This window comes from Onychomys torridus, chromosome 4 (assembly GCF_903995425.1).
Source record: "Onychomys torridus chromosome 4, mOncTor1.1, whole genome shotgun sequence".
In the NCBI taxonomy this organism is placed as follows: domain Eukaryota; kingdom Metazoa; phylum Chordata; class Mammalia; order Rodentia; family Cricetidae; genus Onychomys; species Onychomys torridus.
The window spans coordinates 83,903,253-83,929,610 of NC_050446.1; the positions used below are offsets into that span (position 1 = coordinate 83,903,253).

General features: G+C 36.1%; 1 protein-coding gene across 1 annotated transcript in view; it reads left to right on the forward strand.

Annotated features, from left to right (window-relative positions):
• Nucleotides 1-803: 803 nt before the first annotated feature.
• Kif18a (kinesin family member 18A) overlaps nt 804-26,358 on the forward strand; it is a 60,216-nt gene continuing 34,661 nt past the window's right edge. The window contains exons 1-10 of the mRNA XM_036185941.1: nt 804-1,149; nt 2,723-2,880; nt 7,396-7,500; nt 8,116-8,226; nt 10,276-10,473; nt 13,081-13,257; nt 14,500-14,574; nt 14,783-14,895; nt 18,310-18,472; nt 22,798-22,962. Of these exons, the coding sequence (XP_036041834.1) occupies nt 828-1,149; nt 2,723-2,880; nt 7,396-7,500; nt 8,116-8,226; nt 10,276-10,473; nt 13,081-13,257; nt 14,500-14,574; nt 14,783-14,895; nt 18,310-18,472; nt 22,798-22,962 (1,587 nt within the window). The 5' untranslated portion in view covers nt 804-827. The remainder of the gene's footprint in view (nt 1,150-2,722; nt 2,881-7,395; nt 7,501-8,115; nt 8,227-10,275; nt 10,474-13,080; nt 13,258-14,499; nt 14,575-14,782; nt 14,896-18,309; nt 18,473-22,797; nt 22,963-26,358) is intronic.

Genomic DNA, 26,358 nt, shown 5'->3' on the forward strand with positions numbered 1-26,358 from the left:
TGTCAAACTATTGTTCTTTATCAGTCTCCTTTTGTTCCTATGAGACTGTCATAAAGTTCAATCACACTTTTTGCATTTACTGAGGTTCTTTAAATTTGCATGTCATTAAGAGATCAGAGACTAGGACCTCTGAATACGTAAGTAGTGTATACTATTTCTCTCCTCTTCAGACAAGGGCTGGCTAGCTAGTGCAACCTAAGAACTAACCCACCCTATCTCTAAGATGCAGGTAGAGACATCCTGGATGCATCACTTTTCACTACCCAGAGTTCTACAAACAAGATCACTTATATTAAAAGGAGTTCCCTGGGGTTGGGGATTTAGCTCAGTGGTAGAGCGCTTGCTTAGCAAGCACAAGGCCCTAGGTTAGATCCTCAGCTCCAAAAATAAAAATAAAAATAAATAAAACAAAAGGAGTTCCTAAGCTAAAGTTCCCATTATTACCCTGATATTATTCAGAAAAATCCTTCCCTGCTCATTTTCATGATCCAACCTAAAAATTATGCTAGAGCCATTATGAAAATCAAATCATAAGTGAATCAGCACTAGTATTTGAGTTTAAGCTTACGCTCAAGAGCTTGATAAATATTTCAAGAAATTCTTAATATGCTTTTGTGTATATGTGTGCTGTTTGGAGGGATGTTTAAATTTATAGGACAGTATATATACATATATATAATACATTTAGTAGGTAAATGGAACATAAACATTACCTTTTAAATGACTATTACATGCCAGTTTTAAGTAAAACTAATAATGACTTTTTCCTGTTTCATTTCAGAGAACTACTCAGGCATCCATGTAAGCAGCAAACAAGATTCCTGAAAATGTCTGTTTCTGAGGAAGATTTATGTCACCACATGAAAGTAGTTGTTCGCGTGCGACCTGAGAACACAAAAGAAAAGGCAGTCGCATTCCATAAAGTGGTCCATGTTGTGGATAAACATATACTCGTTTTTGATCCAAAACAAGAAGTCAGTTTTTTTCACAAAAAGAAAACTACAAATTTTGATATTACTAAAAGACCAAATAAAGATCTTACATTTGTATTTGATGCTGTTTTTGATGAAACATCAACTCAAATGGAAGTTTTTGAACACACTACCAAGCCGATTCTTCATAGTTTTTTGAATGGATATAATTGCACAGGTAATTGTTTCTGTTTGAAATCCAGTTTTTCCATCTAGCTTGAGTTTTATTCTTGTAAATGCAATCAAGTTCAAGGTATAAGCATTCTAGCAGTTTCAAGACTTGAGTAGACTGGATTGAAGTGCAGGCTTTCTTTGAAATGTACTCATCATGTACAGCTTATCTTTATGAAACTCTTCTTGAGCCTTGCCATTGCCCCTGTAAACAGTCTTTGCAATTTTATTAAGCCATATGCTTCTTATAATTGATGCCAGATTTCTCACCATTTATACTGACAAGTTATGTCCACTGTTGACCTCTGCCAGTCATCTGCCCCTCTCAGACAGCCTGCCAGTGCTGAGCTCTTACAGTTTCTTTACAGCACCATCTCTAAGGTAGCTGTGGTTTAAAAAGGTTAAAGCTGCATGAGCCTGAGAATCGTGTGCTGTTTTAGCAGCTCGTCAGCCCAAGATGCATTTCGTGTGTTTTGGAGAGCGTGTAATTAGTCTTTCAGAAAAGATCAGTTAGTTCAGTGTTATAATAATAGCATATTAGTGTCTCATTTTTATAATTGTCCATTTTTGTGGTGTTTTCTACAACATACTCTGTGCTATAACATGTTTCACTAAGACTATTTTACTCACTTTTGTCACAGAAAATTGACCCTCTTCATCTTTGATCAAGAACACAATGATGTTTATTGGTCAGAACTGCTGATTCTAACATGTATCCAGATGTTCTGGAGATCCCCTCTCCTTGTCTTTAAAAAAAGGATCCCTGTCAATACTGTTCCTTCAGTTTCTCTCTGGCTTTATGTTATTTAGCTGCCTTGAGACTTCTTTTCGTAAGCTAAAGTAAAACACCAGCTTAATTCATTCCAAAAATTATCAGTTATTAATATATGGTATTGGGCCGGGCAGTGGTGGCGCATGCCTTTAATCCCAGCCAGGTGGATTTCTGTGAGTTTGAGGCCAGCCTGGGCTACCAAGTGAGTTCTAGGAAAGGCGCAAAGAGAAACCCTGTCTCAAAAAACCAAAAAAAAAAAAAAAATTTATATATATATATATATATATATATATATATATATATAATTTATATATATATATATAAAAAATTTATATATATATATAGTGTTGGGTGTTTGCATTTGTAACTCCATGAATTTCATGTACATTTGAAGAAATGCATGGCTTCTATATGCTACTGGATAAAACTGTGCAAATAAGCAATTTGCCTAAAACAACATTTAAAGAACAATTTTATAAGTCGCCTTTGTGGAATTCATTTAACTCAACAAGTGTATACCTGCTTTGCTTTATGCTATTGGCTAAAGCACAAGGATACACTCTCTGCCTTGGTAGAGATAGTGTGGTCATGCTGCAAAGGAGGGATGTGGATAGATACCATATTCTGATGGCAAATAAGAGAATAGATGTTTCTGCCTGTGACAGTGTGGGAGGCACAAAATTACATTAGTGCTAAAGATGATACCTATTGGATATAAAGTTACTGTTCAGGATGACCAGTTAGAAGTAGCCCCTAGACTGTGTTGTAACAATGAGTGTTGATCTCACTCCTTTTATTAAAAACTCAGTACTTGCGTATGGTGCCACTGGAGCTGGGAAGACTCACACAATGCTAGGATCAGCTGCTGAACCTGGAGTAATGTACCTAACAATGTTACACCTTTTCAAATCCATGGACGAGATTAAAGAGGAGAAAGTGTGTACTACTGCAGTTTCTTATCTGGAGGTAAGTTATCACTAAGCTCAACGTTAATCATTATCTGAGAAAACTCAAGTACAATGGTCCATTCAAACCATTTTATGCAGGAACCTTCTTGTCAATGTTTGCAATCATTAAAATTCCTAATCATGCACATTTTCATGATCTTACTCTTAGTTTAATTTAAATTATAGGGACATGTTCGAATTTTCTAAAAGTCTTATAATGAAAATCCTGGGATCCTGATATTGGGGTAAAAGCTAAAAGAGATCAAAAAAAGCAGAGCAAGCCTCAGCCACCACCTTTTACCTCAACTACTCAGCCTGAAAGAGCTCCAGCCCAAAGGGCTTGTAGCTAAAAGGAACATTTTTGCCGAAAAGCTTTTAGTTCTTATCTCCTCATACCTTATATACCTTTCTCTGCCCAGCCATATTACTTCCTGGGATTAAAGGCATGTATGCTTCCAAAGCAAAGGCATGAGATCTCAAGTGCTGGGATTAAAGGTGTGTGCCACCACTACCTGGCTCTGTTTCTCTCCTAGTCTGAGTCAATCTCGTGTAGTCTAGGGTGGTGTTGAACTCACCAAGATCCAAACAGATCTCTGCCTGATGAATGCTAGGATTAAAGGTGTGTGCCACCACTGTCTGGCCTCTATGTTTAATGTAGTGGCTTTTGTCCCCCTGTCCTCTGATCTTCAGGCATATTTTATTAAGGTACATAATATATCACCACAGAGACATCACAAAAATAATGTATAAAAAGAACCTCCAGATGACCTTGACTGAGATCCCCTATATGTTAAAATTTTACACCTGTAGTTTACTCTCTGTTGTGTGTACATCTATTATTTGGGACTGTTTAAGGTATAAATTTGTTGAACTAGGAAATTTTTAAACAATCACTGAATGTTTCTCAAAATTGGGAAGTTAACAGTGATTATCACTGTCTATTCTATGAACCTTAATGCAATTTTGCTAATATATTATTAACACCTTTTCCTGAAAACTTTCTAGCTCATGTATTACATTTGCTTTGGTCTCTTTTAATGAGCAGTTTCTGTGTTTTCTTTGTATTTTCTGACACTGCTGTCAATCCCTCAGTTTGTATTGGTTTCTATTAGAGTTGCTTTATGTGCTGGCAGACACACCACAGAAGTGGTATTGAGTGCTTCCTACTTCATATCAACTCACTTAGTTAGTGGATCCCAGTATTGGTCCCAGTATTGGCAGTGTTAACTTTTGTAAATTTCATTATGCTGGATTTGCAGAGTTATTATTATTCATATTTGAATAAATTATAGATGATGGTGATCTTTAGACACCAACATTTTTTGTGTTTATTCCTTAGCATTTACTGTAAGGAAAGCTTTTCCCTTAGTTACAATCACAGACTCATGGATTATTTAATAGTCAGTAGATTATAGGCACTTTCTGTGATTTAGGGGATGGGAACTTTTTTTAGATTAATTTTTATATGTGTGTGAGTGCAGGCATGGATGTGGAGATCTGAAGACATCTTTTAGAAGTTGGTTCTATCTTAACACCTTGTTGAAGCAGGATCTCTCTTATGTCTTCCACAATACGATGCGAGGCAATCTGCCTTTTGGTCTTCCAGGCCCTGCTTCCTGTCTCCCCTTAGGAGTGCTGGCATTATACATGCACACCAATGCATCTAGTGTTTTGTTTGTTTGTTTTGAGGCAGGGTTTCTTCCCCTGTAGCTTTGGAGCCTGTCCTGGACTAGCTCTGTAACAGGCTAGCCTCTGAACTCACGAGAATCCACTGCCTCTTCTCCCAAGTGCTGGGATTACAGGCGTGCGCCACTACTGCCCAGCTTACTTTTTTTAATTAGGATTTCATACAGTATATTTTATATTTCATATCCCACAACTCCTCCCAGATTCTCTCCTCTCCCTATCCATGCAACTTCACGTTTTTTCTCTTTTAAAAAAAGAAAATGCCACTAAAAATACGGAGTATGACCTGCTTTAGCTTATACTTGGTATACCCGGTGTCATTCCATTAAAGAAAACTGATTTTCACTTTCCCAGCAGCTATCATTTGTGAATAGCTTCTTGTGTAAGGGTGGGCCCTTGTGCCCACTTACTCAGCTAAATGCTGAGAGTTCTATCTGCCTTGAGCTTGTACAGGTCTTGTGAATACTGTCACAGTCCCCTGAATTCATATGTACATCTGTTGTGTCTACAAGATGCTATTTCCTTACTTGTCCACCCTCTCTTCTCTGAGCCTTGGAAAGAGTGTGAGGTAAAGAGTGGAGCAGGATCCAACTTTGGTCATCAGGTTTTCTTGGTGTGTACTTTGACCCATCTTAAACACTTTTTAGGATAGATTTCATGTAACCTGGCCATGAACTCAGGATTCTCTGCCTTAGCCTTCTTTAGGTTGAGATTATGGAAGTATGTCAGCACATTTCACATTTGTGATTCCTTTTTGTGTGCTCAAACTGTGAAGATCTGGTCAGCCGAAATTCCTTTCAGCTGCCACTACCCTTTTGTTAGACTTCATCATTCTTTGAGGACTCATAAGAGTAGCTGATATTCGACATGACAGCTAAGGTGCAGACAGGAATTGTTTACTGAGATAGTATTTTAGAAACCCCTGATTTCACTGGAAATGTTAATGAAGCATTATTTCTAGGGTAAGAATATTTCTCTTATCGGATCTTGACCCTTAAGGCTATGTACCAAGATTTTTTCTGTTACATTCTAGAAATATGTCTGACTACACTTCACTCCTTGGTGATAGCCAAGGAATTTATGCTTGTTTAAATCACCAGGTAAGAGCTGGAGAGTTGGCTCAGTGGTTATTTTTACAAAGGACCCATTTTTGTTCCAGCACATAGACATACATGCAGGCAAAACACTCATAAACACAAAGTAATAAAGTAACTAAATCTTTAAAAAAGAAATTCTCCAGGTAACTGGCTTTCATAGATCACCTTGAGTAGTCATTCTTCGTGGTTGGTTGAAGCAGGTAAGGAAGAAGAAGCAGTCAAGAGTAACTGCTATATATTAGAAAAAGAAGATCTAAAAGAAAAGTGTCTGCTCACCTAAGGTTATTACATTTTTAGAATGATTTTATTATTGAATATAGAGACATACCAGAAAAAGAAAAATTACTATGGACTACTAGAACATGAAAGGAAATGATGATATATGCACACCTACTATGCCATTTTGTGAGGGTTTGGGTGTGCATTTTTTTTCAATGCTTAGAATCATACCTAGAATGTCATGCATCTTAATAATGCAGAATGGCACTAGCAAGAGCCCTATCACCAGCCAAGAAAAATGTTTTTTAAAGGACTGATTTTCACCAGGCGGTGGTGGCTCATGCCTTTAATACCAGCACTCGGGAGGGAGAGCCAGGCAGATCTCTGTGAGTTCGAGGCCAGCCTGGGCTACCAAGTGAGTTCCAGGAAAGGCGCAAAGCTACACAGAGAAACCCTGTCTCAAAAAAAAAAAAAAAAAAGGACTGATTTTTCTTAATTTTTTTTCAGAAGTCTTGTTTATCTATCTGTTAGCGGATGCTAAATTTTGTGCCTTTACTAGATCCATAAAATGAAGTCAGTTATTCTTTTTCTAATTATTGTTTGTACAAGTCTCTTTTACATGATCCTGTAGATAGAAAATTAAGATGTGTGTTCATTGTAGACCGTAAAGAATAGCCAAGCTTCAATCCTATTCTGCTGTTAATTTTATAATCATGAACAGAATCACTCAGGGTCTTAGTAGTTCTATAATCAGATGAGAGAGACTATTACTAATTGTATATTAGGCTGAAATTGAAGGAGTAAATGACATAAATATGTAGCACAGATTCTAATTGATTTTAGTAATAAAAACCTGGAGTCTGATATCGGGCAAATGCTAAAAGATCAGAGAAGTAAAGGAGCCAGGCACAGTCACCTCTAGGTGAGCTCCTGTCTACTCCTGCTTTAAATTCCTCTCTCCGCCCCAGCCATATCACTTCCTGTCTTCACCTCTCTAGTGCTGGGATCAAAGCCATGAGATCCCAAATGCTGGGATTAAAGGCGTGAGCCTCCCCAACTACTCTGTTTCTCTTTTAGACTGGTCCAGTCTCCTGTAGCCCAGGGTGGCCTTGAACTCCTGAACTTCCTGTTTCCTCCCAAATGCTGAGACTAAAGGTATGTGCCATCACTGCCTAGCCTCTATGACTAACTAGAAGCTAGGTCCACTCTCTGATCTTCAGGCAAGCTTTATTTGTTAGAGCACAAACAAAAGATCGCCACATAAATGTACCAGTTTCTGACTGGGTTTTTGTTTAACATTTAATCTGTGGAATTGGTATATTTTGCAGAGATAAGAAAGCTGGCTTACCTTTATTTTGTCAGAGTTGTCAAATCAGGAATTAGTGGGTGAGAATATAATAACTCCATCTTTAATATTCAGTTATAAACTGACATAATCAAAATCTGGGGTTGTAGACCTTCAATTGGCTATGTGCATGTGAGATAATCAGTTATTTAGACATCACTGTTATTGTGGTTCTTTTTATTGTAAGGTATATAATGAACAAATTCGTGACCTCTTGACAAATTCGGGGCCACTTGCTGTCCGGGAAGATGCCCAAAAAGGAGTGGTTGTTCAGGGTCTCACTTTACACCAGGTATGTTTATGAATGTTTTATCTATCTGTTAGAACAGGAAATCTGCAGATTCCATTTCTACCAGCTATTATATTAGTTCAACTCCACTGTATTTCAAAAACAAACAAGCTAATGAAATCTAAGACTGAAGTGAATTACAAAGTATCTAAGGCCCTGAGTCCAAGGTCACCAACTTGCTAGCAGAACAGAGACCAGACCTGAGGATGGCCTCATTCTATTGCTTTTTACTGAATATTCTTATTCCACCTTCTTATGAAGTAATTGAGGGATATTTTTCCTGCTAAAATTCTTATCAAAAATTTATTGTTCTGTTCATACGTTTATATTTTTAACTCAGAGACTAGACTTTACCTCTTACTCCTTATGTAGCACTAAGTACTAAACAAATGATACATAGTTATTTATTAAGGATAAATTCATAGAAAACATTTTCTTTTACCTTTCAGACTGTTGTTTGTTGAGTCAGTTTACTGAGGGTCTGGATCTAGCTCATTGGTTGAACATTTTCCTTATGTTCATCCTTGGGTTTGAGTCCCTGGCACTTAAATAAATAAAAGTTAGTTGAAATGTATAAAGATAGATTACTAAATATTTCTTCTCTATTTGAACTCCTAGCCCAAATCCTCAGAGGAAATATTACAGCTACTAGACAATGGAAACAAAAACAGGACACAGCATCCCACCGACATAAATGCTGCATCTTCTCGTTCTCATGCTGTTTTCCAGGTATCAGGCCTTTTAGGCTATTACTCTTACATTGAAATTTAAAATAAAGCCAAGTTCATGCATAATTTTCATATGTGGCAACAAATCTCATCTGTAGACATCTCTGTTCCTCAGCACTTCTTTGATTTGCAGCTTTTGTAAGCTATTTTACTTTGTTTTTAGATATACTCTCATTAAGTTACCAGGTTGGCTTTGAAGTCACTAAGTAGCAATGGCCAGCTCCTTTTACCCCAACCTCTTGAGTAGCTAGGGTTACAGGCACTGTGACACCTTGCCCATTCAAACCAAGGTCATTAGCATGAAGAGTATATTCCATATAGTACTAAGATGCCTCCTCAGCCCACTTTGCTCTTGAAAGTACTTCAACATCAAAAATATGTATAATTGAGATGACGTTCACCAAACACATGGGGTTCTACTTTTGTGATTTGCAGAGTTTCTTGAAAATAGAGAATATATTAAACAGGGAGTGGTAAAGTGAAGTGGGAGATACTGACCATGTAATCAACTGCGTTTCTTAAGAATGATTCAGCTGACAATACTGTCCAGGAGAAAGTGTCCACAAAGATCCAAAGCCATAGATATTAGTATCCCTTATTGTTTGTAGTTTCTAGTTCTGTTTATATCAAATGGTTATTTATGTAAAGTTTTATTATAGATTATGCTGTGTGAAATACATTTTTTCAACTTTAAAAAAAAGTGTTATATTTACTTGTGTGTCTTATGTATATATATATAGTGTGCCATGGTGTATGTGTGGATGGCAAAGTACTTTGGGGCATCGATACTGTCCTTCCCCCATAGTTGGGTCTGGGAACTCTAACTTAGTCATCAAGCTTGGCAGCAAGCACCTTTTACCATCTTACTGGCCTGGGAAACTCATCTTATCAAGAACTAATTGTCACAGTTGAAAGTGTTTGCATTTAAGGCAGTCAAGCCATTCAGATAGTGTCCATTCAATTTTTCATTCATCTTTTCTCTTCCACTGACATTTTCTTTACCGGTAGTCTTTAGAGAAGTGTTTATGACAATGAAATTTCTCTAGAATATATTAGATCTTTCCTATGTCTTCATCTCTCTTCCACCTATCTTGTTTCAGTTGAAGTGTACAAAGCAACTGAAGATGGTTATATAAGGGTGTGTTCCTAATATACATTATGGCCCAATTTTAATCTCCAGCACTATTTAAACTGGGCACAGTGGCTTAAACCTATAATTCTGGTGACTCAGACAAAGGGAGGAGAGATTCTGAAGTTCAGGATCATCCTTCACTAGCTTGTAGCCATATGATCACCAGTCTCAAAAGAAAAAAAACACAAAAAAGATCAATAGATAATGCCTTCCTGAGCAGCCGAAATGCTTGAAATGATCAAATTATAAAGAACAGTTTATTTTCACTCATAGGGCTGGAAGTTTCAGTCTGATGTCAGCTGGTCTTATTACTTTGGGATCTGTGGTGAGGCAGCACGTCCTTGAACAGGATGTTACTTACCTTATAAACCAGTTGTGAAAATTAGTAGGAATAGAGAAGAGCTAGTATCCTGTTCTTTACTTGAAGGAAATGCCACCCTTAATCCAAAAACCTACCACTTGCTGCCCTCTTTGTTGTTTGTGAAGTATAAGGGACAATATCATATAACCAGGTTGTTCTGAAACTCTTGCACTAAAGTGATCCATCTACCATAGCCAAACACACACACACACACACACACACACACACACACACACACACACACACACCTTTCCCCACAAGTAGCCTCTACTACATGTAGACCTATTAAGTTTTCATCTAGTAGCATCAAGGTGGACAAGACAGTTAACACATGGGCCTTTGGGACAGCCTTTAATATCAAAATTCATGTACTTTAAGTCTTCATTTTCATATTTTTTTCAATTTAGTAATTCTGGTACTGATAAGTATCAGACGGATAATATGTTGTCATGCTGGTTTTTAAAAGGAGCATGACTTTGTCTTCATGTATATGTATTTTTGAAAAATAAAACTTCTCCTTTAATTTTATTAAATTTTACCCTTTTCTATAATTTAAGATTTATTTGCGACAACAGGACAAAACAGCAAGCATCAATCAAAATGTCCATGTAGCCAAAATGTCACTCATTGACTTGGCAGGATCCGAGCGGGCCAGCACTTCTGGTGCTAAAGGGACACGATTTGTAGAAGGCACAAATATTAATAAATCCCTTTTAGCCCTTGGGAATGTCATCAATGCCTTAGCAGATGCAAAGGTAGGTCCTTTTTGTTTACTTGCTAAATGTTTTGAAAAATAGTTTCTAGAACGTGTTGTAGATATAGACCACAGGCATAAGTGACTCTGAGGTATCAAACAGTGCTGCATGAGTTTCATTTTATGTTTGTTGTTTTGTGAGAGGGTGTGTATGTGTGCATTTTTGTGGTACTTGAACCCATATACCCAATTGAGCCCAATACCTCACATGTGCTAGGAAAGTACAAGTACCTCTGGTTGTACCAGGATCTCAAATGAGTTGATTAATCTGGTCTTGGACTTGTAATCTCTTGTCTCAGCCTTCACTAGCTGGAATTATAGGCCTGTTCCACCAGACTCAGCAATGGTTCCTTGTTTTCAGTCATCCAGCTTTGAACCTCATTGTAAGCAAATATTCGATGGTCCATAGACAGCAAGAATGATAACTGAATTGACATGAAGACATTTAAAAAAAAAAAAAAACTTTAGAGCAACTCTGTCTAGTTAGTATTTTATATATCCTGTGAAATTGAAGTAATACAAAAGAGTTAAGGAGGAGACTTAAGGTCTAAAGTATAATTATGTAACAGGATGGTTACTAAATGCTTTGAGGCATTTAAAACCGTTTTGCATGTTTTGTATGCCATAAGTAGTTAACTAGTAGATAGTATATCTGACAGTACAGTAAGGTGTTTTTGAAATGTGGTAATTAAAGCTAAAGTCTTAAAAAAAAAAAAAACCTTAGGAAAATTATGTTAAGTTGTTGAAAGTGTTATTTTAATTTAGAATAATGTATTTTAAAATTATTAGGAAGAGAAAATCTCACTAAAATAACATGACCTTTGAAAAAGCGGCATGTTTTACATTCAAAGTTGAAAACTCGAACTTTTTCACATGATGTAATACTGACTTGCAAAGTTAAGCCATCAATGTAGAGGATGTTTCCCATAATTCCCACTTCTCTTATATTGAAGTTATATAATGGTAGCATTGATTCCCCCAACCCCCCGACGGGATTTCTCTGTGTAGTTTTGGTGCCATCCTGGATCCCACTCTGTAGACCAGGCTGGCCTCAAACTCAGAGATTCGCCTGCCTCTGCCTCTTGAGTGCTGGGATTAAAGGCGTGTGCCACTGCTGCCCAATGATAGCATTGATTTTTAACATTAATGAATCTTTATATAAAATTTGTGCTTTTTGAAAAGTTTCTTATGTTAAATTCTTAATGTAGCTTTTTAATAAAATATTAAATATTTTAATTAAATATTTAATTTAATCATTATAAAGGATTATTTTTTCAAAATAGACTTAAGTTCATAGAAGAGTTGATAAGATGATGCACCTTGCTTAGTCCAACCTCATGCCATGCTTTGTTGATACTAGTTGGGAGGACTGCCCCTTTCTGAACAGAAACAGAGGAGTGGATGGAGGGAGGGGGGAGCAGAGCTGGAGGGAATGAGAGGAGGAGAGAGGGGAGCCTGAGGTTGGGATATAAAATAAATCAATAAATTTAATTAATTTTAAAAAAACAGGAAATTAACAGTTGTGATCTGACCTAGCAACTCAGCATCTAAGAAACCATCCTATAACTATGTATGCAAAAACCATAATGCTGGGCAGTGGTGGCACATGCCTTTAATCCCAGCACTTGGGAGGCAGAGCCAGGCAGATCTCTGTGAGGTCAGGCCAGCCTGGTCTACCAAGTGAGTTCCAGGAAAGGCGCAAAGCTACACAGAGAAACCCTGTATCGGAAAACAAAAACAAACAAAATCTGTGAAAGCAAGCAGTCCCTAGTGTAATGAATAAACAATGCTAACATGATACCCTATCACTTTTAGAAAGATTGATTGATCTAAGCTTATTGGTGGGGATAATCACTTAGAGATTTTTGAAGGATGAACACAACTTTATATGTCGCACTTTTTGTTATCAACACCTTCATAAGCAGCCAATAAACAAGAAACAATGCTTATTTTAAAGAAAAAAAAGATGATGCACATCTTAAATATATATCTCATGCATAGTTTCCCTGTTACCTTGAGTTTGGGGATTTGGGGTGATTTTAGTTGGGTTTTTTGTTATCGTTTGTTTGGGGTTTTTTATTTTGTTTTGGGTAATATAATCTTGCTTTGCCATCCAAACTACCTACCAAGAAGGTGGGATTACAGGCACATGTCACTTGTTGCCACACCAACCTGGTGTCATCTTTTCAAATACATTTAAAGTGTCACCTACAGCTAAAAAAACATTCTTGATACTTGTTTTGTTGTGGAATTTTGTACTTAAAGATGTCAATTTCAGATGGAATTGTAAAATTTTTATTTACTTATTGTGTGTGTATAAATGTTCATGATGTTGAGGTCAAAGGACAACTTCCCAGAGTCAGTTCTCCCTTTTGCTAGGGATTGCTCCGAAGACTTGAGCCGGGGCAGCCAACTTTCTTTACCTGCTGAGCCTTCTGTCAGCTTGAGATAGGACTTTCATAATAGTCACTGAGTAGTCAAGATTCATTTGCATCAGTCAAACATCATTTATATCATTGGGCATTGCTTAAATTCTTGTAGTGAAATAGTAGTCAGTTTTCATTTATATGTGGAAAATGGAATAAGAATTCTTGTTTTGTTCTTTCAGAGAAGGAATCAGCATATTCCTTACAGAAATAGTAAGCTTACTCGCTTGTTGAAGGATTCTCTGGGAGGAAACTGCCAGACTATAATGATTGCTGCTGTTAGCCCTTCCTCTTTATTCTACGATGACACATATAACACTCTTAAGTATGCTAATCGTGCAAAAGACATTAAATCATCTGTAAGTGCATTTACTTTGACTTTGTTGTGAGAATATTAGGTATATATTATTTTTATAACTCTAATTAAATTCTTAATTAGGGTCATGTTTCTGTTAATGAATTTGGCAATATGAGTTACAAATGTCCTATCTGGCTACTGAACTTTAACTGAGTCACATTTTTGCATCTTGATTACTTTTGCAGTGAATATTGTTATTCATTCTTATGGGTGTTAGAGTACTTCCTTGATGCCTTTTGCTTCTCTTCACATCATGGCACGTGGTGTTTGGATGTCATTATGGAATCATTAGCCAAGGATTTGATATATTTACATTTTTTATTTAATGTAATAAATATGTATAGGTGATATTGCAGTTTATCTGAGCACCAACTAATAATAACTACTTTGGTTTATAACATTCTTTACAAATGAATTTGTAATATTGTGCTAAATCAAGGAGTATAACAGTGACTAGTTAGGGAAACGTTCTTTGCCTAAATTTTGGGATACTTTAAAAAACATGCAGGTTAAAACATACCTACTTTAAAATTACAGGACCTTGGGTTAGAAAAGACCTCAGTTAGGTTTATATGATGTCCCCTTGACCACTCCCTTTCCTCCTTTAAGCGTCTGAAGATAAGCAGTGTGACACCCTTTGAGAAATGTCCAGGTACTATTTATATGAAAGGCCAAACTATATGAGTGTACAAACATTTTCACACATTTTTCAGGTCTTTTCTCCAACCCATTGTGGAGGTTTCTAGTTTTGTTTTTTATGCTCCATTTTTTACAACTGTGTAGGCCAAAGCTTGAAGAGCTTTAGATATGTGATTCTAACTCAATTAAACAAGAAATTTCCAGAATATTAAAAACTAGCTATGTTTGATTTTCTCACTATTCTATAAATGTCAATGGTGTCATACTGTTGTAGAAAATATCAAAAATAATAAAAAACTAATGTGAATTCAAGCATAAAACAGAATTCTGAATTTTTTAAAAGAACAAAGAAAATAGGCAATTTTTATTATATTGTACATAAATACTTAAGGTTTTTTTTTCCATAAGCCAATTTGTTTATAATTACATATACATATACATATTCTTCTTGTCATGGATTTTAAATGTGGTCATAATTAATCATGCTCACATAGTTGTAGTTGTCAAAAAATCAAAATTGGTGGAACCAAATTAATGAGATACATTGCCACTTTGTGCTGTATTTAACTGTGTGATTATAATCATAGTCTCTATCTTTTGGCAGTTGAAGAGCAATGTTGTTAATGTCAGCAGTCACATATCTCAATACGTGAAGATCTGTAATGTGCAGAAAGCAGAGGTATGTCTCCTGTTCTCAGTGATCCGATAGTTTCCTGCAGTTCTTCCCTTAAGGGATGCTTTATTCCTTGTCCCAAATTTAATGCATTTCCCATTATAGTGGAAATCTGGTTTATTTGATTATTATTCATACCTGAACTTTTGCTGTAACCATGTAAGATGGAGACAAATAATTTGATTTGTATTTTAATTAGTGTTTTCTCTGCTAGATTTTAATGCTGAAAGAAAAACTAAAAGCCTATGAAGAACAGAAAGCCTTGACTGACAAAAATGACTGTGAAAAATTGATACATTCAAGCACTCAAGGCAAAGAAATTGAAAGGTAAAACTATTAAGCTCTCTCAACTATGTAGTTATGTCTTTACTAATCATCACTTTTTGTTATGTGTCATATATGTATACCTCCATATACACAGTCAGTTGAGTTCAGGAAATTCATTTGTTCGTTCTTTGTATTGGACACTTCGGAAAGCAGCTCTTTTGCTTTTACAGATAGTTAGGAAAACCAGAAGAAAAAGCTAGTTTTGTCATGCGTGAAGTTTATTTTGAACGGTGCTTTTTTTGCCATTAGTACTTGTATAGTTTTATGAAAATACGATCTGTTAATATTGATTCTATATAGATGTACTAATTCACTTACCAATTTTAAATTATTATCTGAGTGAGCTCCTCAGTGATATAGAAGGATAGAACACCCACTATCTTTCTTCCACCCCTGAAGATTTGTTGTTCTTGGTCTGTTTTCTCTATGAGTCAACTTGTGTGCTTGTCTTAATTGATAGAGGAGAAAAGTCCTTTTGAATATTATGCTATTGACTGCTTTCATTTTGTTTTTCTCCCTAAACTTCATGTACAGCTTTGTAGATTCTGTTGAGTTTTAGAGTATTAATGTCACCCGATCACTACAACACTCTTTTTACAGTAGAATTAAAAGAGGTATTGTTTCCTCAATTACAGAGTGTAATAAGAATAAGAACTCCGAAATTTAAATTATATTGAAATTGTGTGTTTGTGTGTGTGTGTGTGTGTGTGTGTGTGTGTGTGTGTGTGTGTGTAGGAAGGTAGGTAGGTATAAGGAAGTCGGGAGACAATTTTCAGGACTCAGCTACTTTTTGCCTTCCACTGTGAATTTCAGAGATTGAACTGAGGTCATTAGGCTTGTCCAAAAAGCACTTTTACCCACTGGATCATCTCAGTAGACCAGAAGTATTAGGCTTTGTCTAGTATTCTCACACTGTGCTATCTTGCAAACATCACGTATAAATCTGACAGTTATTTATTTCTGTTGGTGTCAAAGGTCAGTTTTACACATCTCATTAGATTTCCCTGTGTGCTGTTAAAGTCAAGGGCACTGACCATACTTGTTTTTCACTCATGTTGAAATTGTTTAATCTCCAGAGTAACCCATTACAATATTAAATTGTTATTTTATTTGGAATATAAATGTATAATTCCATGCATATTTTCTCATCTTAAAAAGTATATAAGTGTTTCCTTGTTCCTCATTTGTTTGATTGTTTGTTTGTTTATTGAGGCAGGGTTTCTCTGTATAGTCCTGGCTATCCTAGAACTTGCTCTGTAGACTAGGCTGGCCTTGAACTCAGAGATCTACCTGCCTCTGCCTCCTGAATTGGGATTAAAGGTATAGGCTACCACCTTCTAGCCCTTATTTATTCCTATCAAAGAAAACTTCTACTCTGATGTAATGTTCTAGTTAATATTTAATTTTGTTACTTAAACATGACAGTAGTACTAATACAATATGGATTTCTTGGAAATTAAACTACCAGTTTTCCAAAGTTGGAGTGATTACTTTTATAAATTTGTCAACATCAACCATGTGTAATTTGCCAATTAAATTGTGGTCCCAGCTTCTTCGGATTCTGAAGCAGAGGATTGCAGTTTCAAGCCAAGACTGGGAAACTTAGGATGATTGTATCCCAAAATTGAAAGCATAGACACAGTTATTGTAATATAGCTCGTGTGCAAGGGCTTGCCTGGCATGTGTGAGCTCTAGGGTTCAGTCCTGGGTGCCATAGTTCTGGTGGGGGAGGAGGTGGACTTACAAATCGGGAAACTTTTTTGCAGTTGATGACTTTAAATCATACAACCCTCTCTGTAGCGTTTTTAAGTGTGTGTGTTGGGGCGGGATATATATACATGTATGTGCACATGATACAGGTGTCTAGGGAAGTCAGAGGTTGGGTCCCTCTAGAGCACAGGCAGTTGTTATCCATACAAAATTTTGCTTTCAATAACATTTTTGTGCATTTCCTGGAGGCAATGGGAGAATAACTCCAAAACGTTTATAAAGCCAGTATACGAAAGGGAATCATAAAAAGAAAATACAACTGTTTTTTGTAAACAACAGTCATAAAAATTCTGTTGTGACTATACAAAGGAAGTGGTATGGTCTAATCCCTTATGTCTGACCTAAAATATTAGTGCAAAATTTTGTTTCCTAGTTTATTTAGATGTTCTAAATGACTAGAAAATACTTAGTACTCCTCTCTTAGGATTTATTTCTGTTTTATTTCATTTTTTTTAAGATGCTACCTGGAAACCCCTTGATAGTGATTACTTTCTTTCCTTAAACACCAAGTAAAGTGTTTAGACCACAAAATTACAAATTTGGCAGTATTCAACTCTGACCTTGAATCAGAAAGTTCTGCAAACTAAGACATTGTCTTGGGGTATAACCTGAAGATGACTTACCAGTTCCTTCACTGGCACTCGCAATGGTGTAAGACAGTGCAGTCACAGTGTTTGCATGTGCTTCCTGTGCAATATGCATCAGGTTAATAAACTGCAGGAAAGTCAGTGCACTGTGGTTTGTCTTCATTCCCAGGAGGGTCTCATTGAGAACTACTGATGTAACTTGGCAGTGCCTTTACCACAGGTCCTTACAAATATATCCAAAACTGCCCAAAGAACGTTTATTTTTAAATGCACAGGCTTGATTTTATTTTAAAGGCTTTATAGTTCATTTTCTTAGAAAATTTTGCCTGTGTGAGATTGTTCATAAGAGTATAATATTGTAACCAGTGTTCTGTTTGTCCTAAAAGTTGCCAAACTCTGTGTTTCCTCAATTTTTCATAGGAATTATCAGTTTTGAGTCGTTGGTTCCTTGGGGTCTAATAAACTCCACAAATTTGATTCTTTATTTTGCCCTTTGGAGAAGGAACCCACAACCACATTTCTATGTTTGCCACATTGTTAACTTGGATGTTTTGGGTATTGCCAGTGTCAGCTGACTGTTTGCCAAGCTGTAGGGGGTACCTAACCTTATGGTGTATTTTCACTGTAATAATCTTTGAGGCTAAAACTGGTTCTCTCATTTTCCCTAGGGGGCCATGGAGATACCATATGATAATGCCTCCTATTGCTTTTTCTTCATAGTAAGCCAACACCAAACAGCACATGAGGCTCTGTTCCTAATAGGGCTGTGAGAATTGTCATCGCACAGATCCAGAGAAAATGCAGCATATTACTAATATCAGGGGCCTTGTGACACCTAAATATTTAAATAACATGATTTTCTTTGCAGCAGGAAGAAACCTACACTAGTAGAAATAAAGTTGATACTCCTTTTAAACATTTTTGTGGTAGGAGAAAGTTGTTCTGACCTACCTATTTATCATTGAGTATAGTCTGAGTGATACCATGTTATTTAAGAAAGTTATATATTAGATAATACAAATTTAATGACATATAATGGTGTGTTTTATTTTGGTAGATTTCAAGAAATTCTGAAATGCTTGTTCCAGAATCGAGAAGGAATCAGGCAAGAATATCTGAAGTTAGAAATGTTGCTTAAAGAAAATGAACTAAAGTCATTCTATCAACGGCAGTGCCATAAACAAATAGAGAGGATGTGTTCCAAAGACAAGGTAGAAAAGGTAACTGCTTTATGCCTAAACTACAGAGAACATGGAAAGCTCATTCTAGACATTTTATAAGCACTGTTTCTTACTCACCCATTCTTGGAAAAACTGTGGGAACCAGAGGAAACTTTAAAAGCAAACTTTATTTGCGCCTGTTCCTCTTTTGAGAGCCTGTGAGTCCTTAGGGACAGGAGAGGCAGCCTGTGCAGATTCAGGCGACACTTTACAAGTTAGGCCAAGAGATTTTTTTGTTGTTGTTGTTGTTATTCAGAAAAGAATACTTTATCTTTGATCTTGCTAGAAATTTCTGAATGATCCTAATAAACACCTAACCAGCTTTAAGTATTTTGAACTGTTGTTTCTAAATATAGGGATGAGGTACTCTCCTCCAACCACACAGACTGCTCTCACTGCCCTACCTTTGATTTGAACCACTAACAATGCAATGGCTTTAAAAAAAACAACAACTTTCAAATACAACTAGAAAGTGCAGAGATCTATACCCTTCATACTGTGGGAGAAAGAGATGTATCAGGGGGAAAAGGGTAAGGGGTAAGAAAAAGTATCTCATTTGAAGATTTATTAGTGGTATGCATTCCAAAATGGTCATGGTCTAAGCTTTAAACTCTATGTATTTTACTTAGAAAATATGTAAAGTTGACAAATAAAATGACATCAAGCCAGTGCTACCTTTGGGAAACCAAAAGCAATGCAAAACTACTGAGAAATAAACCTTCAACTCTATCTCTTATATTCACCATAGGTAAGAGTCAGCAGACTTAGCATACAAGACAGAAACACCAGAATTTAGACACTAGAGTAATCTAGTGGAAACTGTAAAAATGAGTAGTCTTCAAAAAACAGAAGGAAAAAACTCAAAGATAAAGGCACTACTAATAAGGAATACCTAAATTTGAGGGTCACAACATGAGGGAAGCAAATGAAATTTTTAGAAATTAAAGGATTTATTCACTAGAATTAAAAAAAAAAAAAATCACATTATCATATAGTACCAGGCAATGCTTAGGCAGTTTACATATATTACTTCACCTAGCTGTCAGAAAACTCCATGAGTTATTTAATATTCTTCTTTCTAAGCAAGGCCACAGGAGGACATTTTGTCAAAAGTAGTATAGGACCATAGGTAGCTGAGCTATGGTTGAAACTTTAGTAGGCAAATGCTAGAACTTGTACTTTAGCTCTGCATTTTTGCATGTTAGATACCATAGAAATTGGTATTTAAAAACTGGAAAAGAGATCTAAGAAATTCAAAGGAAATATCACATAGATAATGTGTGAACAAAGTGTTCTCCTTTTTTTCAGTCCAAGACCCCAGCACTTGAATTGATGTCTCCACATTTAGGATGGTTTTTCTTTCCTCACTTAAACCTATCTGGAAACATTCTGAGAACTTTCCCGAATGCTTTTATCTTAGGTTAATGGTTCTCAACCTATGGGTTTCACCCCTTTGGGAGGTGAACCGACCCTTTTACAAGGGTCACTTAAGACCATTGGAAAACATAGATATTTACATTATGACTCATAATAGTAGCAAAATTACAATTATGAAGTAGCAACAAAAATTGTTTTGGTTTGGGGGTCACTACAAAATGAGGAACCCGTATTAAAGGCTGCAGCATGAGCAAGGTTGAGACCCACTGTCTTTATTCTAAATTCTGTCAAATTGACATTTATGACTGTGCCACTATATTAGTAGTGGGGTGGTTTTTTTGTTTGTTTATTTGTTCTGTTTTTGTTTTGTTTTTGCACAAAGCAATGTTGACAGCTAAAATTTTAGAATTGTGTTTTCTATCTGAAAACCTGTTTTATTCTGAACATTTTGTTCATTGAATATATAAAGTTCTTTCAACCTCCGTGGGAAAATGTACCGCTTTTATGCCCTGGATGCAAATCACTAGAGCATGCATTTAATGAGCATTAGAAGTCAAAAGTCAAAGTTGTGCTTCTTAAGTTTTCAGTTAGAGCCAGCCATTCTGGTATTCAATATTGTCTTCACAACCATAGAATTGTCTGCATGTCCATAGATCGTGCCTTTCCCACATTTCTAGAGTCACAATAGCACTTGTAAATGTTATGGCAAAGTAAATGTAATTTAGCAGCTACCTTCAAGCCAGGATAACCCCTTTATCTTTGTTTTTGAGAAGATAAAGTGACTGAAGACCCATTGAGATTGACTTGCCTGAGTTCTCACACTCTCTGAATAGCAGAAGAAAGTCAGACTGTCACATTGCCCACTTCCTGCGGTGACACTTTCTAAGCTTCAAGTTTAAGATGCTTTCCCATCATTAAAACTTATCTAAGACTTCAAAGACCTTTTTTATAGAGACTCTGTCTACCAATATTGTATTAGAATTACTAATGTGATTTACAGAAATACTTGTTTTCTTTTTTTTTTTTTTAATCTTTTTTAATTCTTTGGTTTTTCTAGATAGAGTTTCTCTATGCAACAGCCCTGGCTGTCCTGAAACTCACTCTGCAGACCAGGCTGGCTATGAACTCACAGAGATCTGTCTGCCTCTGCTGCCCAAGCTCTGGGATTAAAAGTGTGCGCTACTACCGCCCAGCAAAATACTTGTTTTCTTATAATTATAGTTTTTGAAGATAACTGGGTGTTTTCTAAAACAAATGACAGCTTGTGAGAGCAACAGCATTGTTTTACATCCTTCCACCTCTATGCCTGTCTGCACAACAGTTGTGTTCTCTTATCTGCTTTTATGATATTCTGTAGTGACCTTATACCTCTGTTAGCTCCTGGAAACTCTTATTCTGATGTACCATTTGGAATTAAAAAGGCTAGCTGGAGAGATGGCTCAGTGGTTAAGAGTACTTGTTACTCTTGCAAAAGACCTGGGTTCAGTTTCTAACATCCATGTGAAGACTCACAGCCATATGTAACTTCAGTTTTTGGTGACCTTACGTGACCTCCATCTGCACCTGGAATGCACATGGTGTATGTTCTTACATCCAAGCCAAGAGCTTATACACATTCAAATCAGTCTTTTTAAATTTTGTAAAGACTTAAAAATTATTTTGACCCAGTAGATGCTCTGAAAGGACCCCAGGCATCTTCGTATGTGAACTACGGTGCCTTCCAGTTTCCCCCAAAATTGGAGGACCTTTGCAGTGTGCATTTGTTGTTAGCCTTTCGGATCCATTCTTCCTCTGTGGGAGAAGACAGGTATTTTGGTTGTTTAAGCAGCTGTTTTGTTTTGCTAAGATCTTGCCGTGAGGAAAAGAATGATGTAGGATCTGATTAGAGAATGACAGTAAGAGCTAAGGACCTTGATGACAGTGACAGTGCTTGTCAACCACTGTCCCTGATCACTGGACTCTGGGCTTCTGTCGGTCTGCTTCTCCTTCAACAGGTCCTTTTCCCCGAAGGGAAGTTAAATGAAGTGTGCAGGTATCCAGATTCTAACTGTGGTTTAACGGCAACCACAGTGGCTTAACACTAAATAGTTAGAAGCTAATATCCTCCACCAGAATGAAAATGCTCTTATTTGCTTACGTTATCTACCTGAAAATATTAATAATTAATAATTTTTAGAAACATTAAAATTAATGATTTCTTACCTGAGGGAGATGGGGGTCTTTGACCAAGTACACACAGCTCTGCTTTTTATTTGTTGATGCCTGTGCTCTGCTTCCAGCTGCAAGGTTCTAATCTCTGAGGACTGATTGGTTCAGGTATACCCCTTGTTTATGGTAATTATTTAGTTCAGTGTCCATTGGCAAATTACCAAGGTCAAGCTATTCTGACCCAAATGGCTCCCATGTCAGCATGCATAGCTCTTGGGGGAAAAAAATCAGAAGACCAAATCTGACCAAAGCTATTCATGAAGATGTAAAATAGCAAAGACACTCAGAGTATCCATTCTGATACCCAGCCTGACCTTAGTTGAGATTAGGGATTGATAAATGTTCCAATACCTTTTTTCTCTGTCATTTAGAGCAGACAAATTAGATCAGTAAAACTTTTTTTTCTTCATATCTTTCAGACAAGAACTGTGCATGCTTTTTTGAGTAAGGAAATCATGGAATTTATCTAACCTTATATGAACTTTACAAATGTATCATACAAAAAATGTTATAGTTTTTTCATTTGACCACTACGTTTCTTAAAACCATAAACTCAAGATGTAGTTTTTATTAAATGACTCATAACTAATTTCCTATTTTGCTGATATTTTAATAGGGAAATAGCAGCATGGCTTAACATTTTGTACTAAACCAACATAAGAAAATGTATGACTTTTTGAGTGTTGTACACATCAGATATAAGAATTAGGTATATTATTAAGTACATTGTTGTGTTTCAGGCCACTTGCAAACGAGATCACAGACTTGAAAAGTTGAAAACTGTTCGCTGTTTCCTAGAGAAAAAGAAGGAAGAAGTATTGAGACAATTTGATGAGAATACTAATTGGCTTCATCAAGTGGAAAGTGAAATAAGGCTCTTGGGTCAAGATGGTGACATTCCAGAGGTACAGCTATGTATATGTATTTAGATTTAATCCTAGAAACTGAGCTCCTTAAATTTCCTAAATTTCTTGAGTAAATATCTTTCACATGACAACTGTTGCCCTATTTCTCTGAGATTTATTTAGTTCACTTTGCTGTTTTTAGTGACTATATCTTAGCTCACTAATTACCTAATTGGTTTGTGGTTTCAGTTTTCAGAAGGGCCAATTTATTTTTAAGTGGTTTTGAAGTAACTGTCCTTTGTGGAGTAACTATTAAGTTAGAATTAAGCAATTCTGTTTCAGTCTAGTTGAGGCTTCATCATCCAGGCCTTTTACACTTTTCCACTCACAAGCTCTTTTTACCTTAGTAATTTTTCTGTCATCAGAATATCCAAGTATGTAATAGATAGACAGATCAAGAGTTTATACATTATAAGTAATAGAGGAATTTACTTTAAAGCAGTAGTTCTTTGGAGAGTGAAAAGTTGTGTGTATACCATTATTAAAGGCAGAAGCAAATTTGAATACTAATGAAATGATCTTATTAATAGGGCAACTTTTCAGAATTCATCCAGTTTGGTTTGTTTTTTTTTTTTTTAAATGATCTAGAATAGCAAGAATGTTACCTTTTTTTATAATGCATAGTACAAAATGGCAGAGGTTTACTTAGGGCCATTTTAGAAATGATTGAAGTTATTTCATGATCACAGCAAGCCAAAAGTCATTTAATGATGTTTTATGAAATTCAGTCAACATCTCAAATAGTGGTTTGTAAAATCAAGCATAGCATAGTACAATGTGAAGTTACAAAAATTTGAAACTTAGATCCTGAGGAACAACAATAAGAAAGTCTTTATTTTCCGTAAATAAACCATTGTGTTTCTATAGAATAGAAAACTTTGTATGGACAGTAAAAGCACTACAGTTCTTAACATGCAGGAGTCTTGAATGAGAGCCAGTGTGTTTCAGACAGCTTTCTTTGGCATTACCCAGTTAGAGCGCTATGTATTAAGGACTGGTTTTACAATGAAGTTGTGATTCGGTGTGAGGATATGCAGCCAGAAACACATCTCCCTTTTTACACATTTGATAGTGAATTAATTTGTGATCATTGTGTGATCACAACCTTTTACTGTGGCTGTGTTATTCTCAGCACCCATGTTCAGGTGCATGGCCCAATATGGGAGTGCACTCATCAGTTAAGAAGGTAGGAAGTGGTAGTCTAAGTTTTAAACTTAATACATTCATTTAAAAATTAGCTAAAGTATTTGTAGTTTTAACATATTGCCTTTTTCAACTTTGTAGTACTTATAGAGTTAATATCATTTGAGTTACTAAGAATTTAGTTTTTTAATATTCTCACATATAATTTTTCAAATAATCTAAAATTTTTGTTTGTTGTTTGTTGAGAGATCTATGTAGCCCCGGCTGGCTTGAAACTCAGTGTGAGGACCAGGCCGGCCTTGAATTCATAGAGATCCACCTACCTTTGTCTCTCCCAGTTTCTACCACACTCTGCCTATCTTAAGATACTTCCAGCAGTATTTTTGTACACCAGATTATAAGCCAGTATTTTTAGTCCTTTTTATATTTTATTATAGATAGCACAAGAAAGAAAGCCAACACTTTGTAGTTCTACCACCTAACTCCTCGGTTCTATTTTTGTAAGATGTTTCACAGCTGAAACAATTATCTAGTCATAAGCACTTACTTCCTGTATAAACAAAATGTGAGGTGACTTCACGGAGAGACTTAACCCAAGGTCCAGCAACTCATGACAAACACTACTTTTTTATGAATTTGAAATGAATGCTGTTTTCACTATATCCTCCTTCTGCTTTTTAATGTCTTTATCCAGCAGTACCAAAATCATAATTCATGCTACCAAACCCCCCACCCCCGATATCATACTGAAATACTTGACCATTCTGATTTTCTCTAGTGCAACCAACCTAAAAATTTGAGGGCTACCATGTATTGCTCTTCAGTGTCTTGCTCCTACTGTAAACTGTGATAGCTGACCAAACCTGGCGCATTGTGGCCCCTCGTGTTTCTAAAGCTGGCTATTACCTCCCATTGTACTCTCTACTTCAGTTTGTTGTTAGCTAACTTGTACTTCTTGTACTTGTGGTCTTCTCTTCAGATGTGATCACTGGTGTACTGAGACAAGAACACACTAAAATTGCAATCTTGGTTTTCCCCAAGGCCTATGATTATTGGGTAGGAAGGGTGGTTGCAGAGGATAAAAGGAAGAGCTGGGTTTTATTGTTTGGTTTGTTGTTTTATTAGGAAAAGAGTTGAAACTATTTGGAAAACATGTTTCCGCACTTATTTGATTTTCTAACTAAAAAACTATAAGATGATGTAAGATGAATCAGTTCAGCTCTTAACACTTTAGTCAAGTAAACTGATCTCCATAAAGGCCATGTATTTGGCTTGAGCTGACATTTGTTTTAAGACTGAGCATATCCCTAAAAATCAAATGACTCATAGGTCAATTCTCTAGACATATCCTGATTCCATAAAAAGTGTTTTTATCCAAAATACATGATATATTTCTTGAGGTATAAAGGTGAATTATGTAAATGAATTGTGGTGGCTAGTTTTATGTCAGCTAGATGCAAACTAAAGTCATTTTTAAAGACAAAACCTCTATTGAGAAAATCCTCCCACCAGATTTGCCTGTGGGCAAGCCTGTGGTACATTTTCTTGAATCTTAAAGTAACATTTCTTTGTCAAAGTCCTTACTTAGCACTGGTGCAGGAAGTATTTTATATTTAACAAACCTGCTGAAGAGCCTACATTTCTTTGTCATTACTAAAACAATGATATTTTATGTCTCCTCCTTTGATCTTTAGCATAATAAATTGATAATCATAAAAATAACCCCAACCTCTCTCCCCCAAAAAAACATCTAAATCTGTACTTTAGGCAATCCATGCTTAACTGTAGACTAGAAGGAATATGAAAAGAAAAATTCCAGGCATAGCTGTACTGTTTATTAGATTGTTAGCTTACCAATCCAAATGTTCCCAGGAATACATTTTTTTCATTTCACAATTAAAGATGCTAGCACTGCTGGTTTTTGTTTGTTTTTGTTGTTTGTTTGTTTTTCTAAAGTGAAGCTTGTAAGAATATAAGGGATAAGAGAGAAAGAGAGAATTATATAGCATGCAGCTCAACCAACACTGGCCTGTACACTGAGCTAACCTGATCATAGTCCATCCTTGGATGAACCTTACCTTCTAGTAGAAAGGGAACTACAGAGTGAATCCATAACATTCTAATTGGTCAGTGCTATTGCAGTGTTAGAAGATAAGGATTGCCCATCTTTAAATATAGTATCAAGGAATGCCTCTTTTGGTGGTAGCATTTAAGTAAAAACTTCTGGTACAACTGTATTTTCACAACATCGTG